This window comes from Caenorhabditis briggsae (assembly GCF_000004555.2).
Source record: "Caenorhabditis briggsae complete genome, chrI, whole genome shotgun sequence".
Lineage (NCBI taxonomy): Eukaryota > Metazoa > Nematoda > Chromadorea > Rhabditida > Rhabditidae > Caenorhabditis > Caenorhabditis briggsae.
Window position 1 is genome coordinate 12,275,809 of NC_013489.2, and position 1,599 is coordinate 12,277,407.

The 1,599-nt window shown below is 39.3% G+C and overlaps 1 protein-coding gene across 1 annotated transcript in view; it reads right to left on the reverse strand.

The window, feature by feature from the left end:
* The window catches only part of Cbr-sptf-3, a gene marked incomplete at both ends in the record, with an annotated part of 6,784 nt that extends 5,712 nt beyond the window's left edge, over positions 1-1,072 (reverse strand). The window contains one exon of the mRNA XM_045241339.1: positions 929-1,072. Within this exon, the coding sequence (XP_045097023.1) occupies positions 929-1,072 (144 nt within the window). The remainder of the gene's footprint in view (positions 1-928) is intronic.
* Between the last annotated feature and the right edge of the window lie 527 nt (positions 1,073-1,599).

Genomic DNA, 1,599 nt, shown 5'->3' on the forward strand with positions numbered 1-1,599 from the left:
ACTCCAATTTTTGTTGCACAAGAATAATAAGGCGGCATTCATGCCCCAAAAAGCATTTCGAAAGTGCGCCACGCCTATCTCGCCCTCATTTTGTGTCATTTTGACATATTTTTTCGAACGAAAATCGACAAAAACAATAATCGAAGTCGGTGCTGATAAGGGTAGAAGGAAACGTGCCAACTGATTAGGGAAATGAGACGCAGTGAACAATGGTTTTTCCCCCCCCCCCCCCCCCCCAGAAGCGAAATCGTCGTCTTGTGCCGTTAACCTACATGCGCTTTTAAAGTTTCTGGGAAGAAAAACTACAAATCTGGAAACTTTGAAGGCGTGGAATTTGTTGGTCCCACGATGTGCCCCGAAAATAATACAAAAGAAGAAAAGAGCATCAAATGGGAGAGAAGATATTGTGGGCGGGGCTTATCTCTGGTGTTAACCCCCAAGCGGGATCATCTTGGGGGGATCAATGGGCGGGAAATTTGAATTTTCAGAGTGTCAACAATTTTTGGATGATTCCAGATCAGATTTTAGGCCATTTTAAGCCGCTTTTTTTTTCAATTTTAGTTTTTTCGACCAACTTCAGCCGATTTCAGGCCATTTCCGGTCGATTTTGGACCATTTTAGCAGGTTTCAATTCAAGCTGCTTTAACTCAGGACGATTTTCAGTCAAATTTTAGGTCATCTTAGTAGGCTTTTTAGGCCGATTTCAGGCCATTTTAGCATGTTTTGGAAGCTGCTTTAACTCAATTTAAGCCTTTTCAGTGTCAATTTCAGGGCTATTTTCGGCTAATTTCAGGTTTCTCTACACCAAAATTAGGGCCCATTCTAGGCCTAATTTGAGCCATTTTCGATCAATTTTTTTTGATTTTTCACCGATTTTTGGGGATTCTAGGTCATTTTTTTTTCCAATTTTTTGAAAAGATTCCCCTACCGGTCTCCCGTGATTCTGTCCCTGTGGCGTCGGTTGGAGTAGATAGACTTGCGATCCGTCGGGCGTCGTCGTTCTCTGATGATGATTCACCATTATCAGTTTTCCCTGCTGATGCGGCATTTGTTGTGGTCCCGGTTTTGACATATTTGAAGAGATTCAGAAGACGTTTGAGAAGACGTTTGTATAGGGTAGCCACGGGAGGGAAGAGATCTGAAAATTTGGGGCAAAATTAAGGGGAAAATAGATAGTTGATAAAAGATAAAAAAGCAGGTATTTTTTTGATAGGGGAAAAAGATAAAATTGCGAATTTCGTAGAAAAATCCAGAAAAGTGCAAATTTCGCTAAAAGTGGGCGGAGCCTAAACAGCTGAAAAATCGTGTGGAAAATGCAAATTCACAGAGTCCACTAAAAGTGGGCGGAGCTCAAGCGGCTTAGGCTCCGCCCACTTCCCAAAAAAAATTTTACGAAAATTTTAAATTTCGTAATTTTTAGCTCAAAATTTCCGCACTTTTTTTCGGCTCAGAAAATTTAGAAATTCAATTTTTTTGAAAATTTTTTTCAGCCAAAAAAAAATCGTGAGAAAAATTAGAGATTATTCTACAGAAAAAGATGTAAAAAGCCATTTTTATCAAAAATTTTCAATAATACAAAAAAAATCCTCAAAGACCATA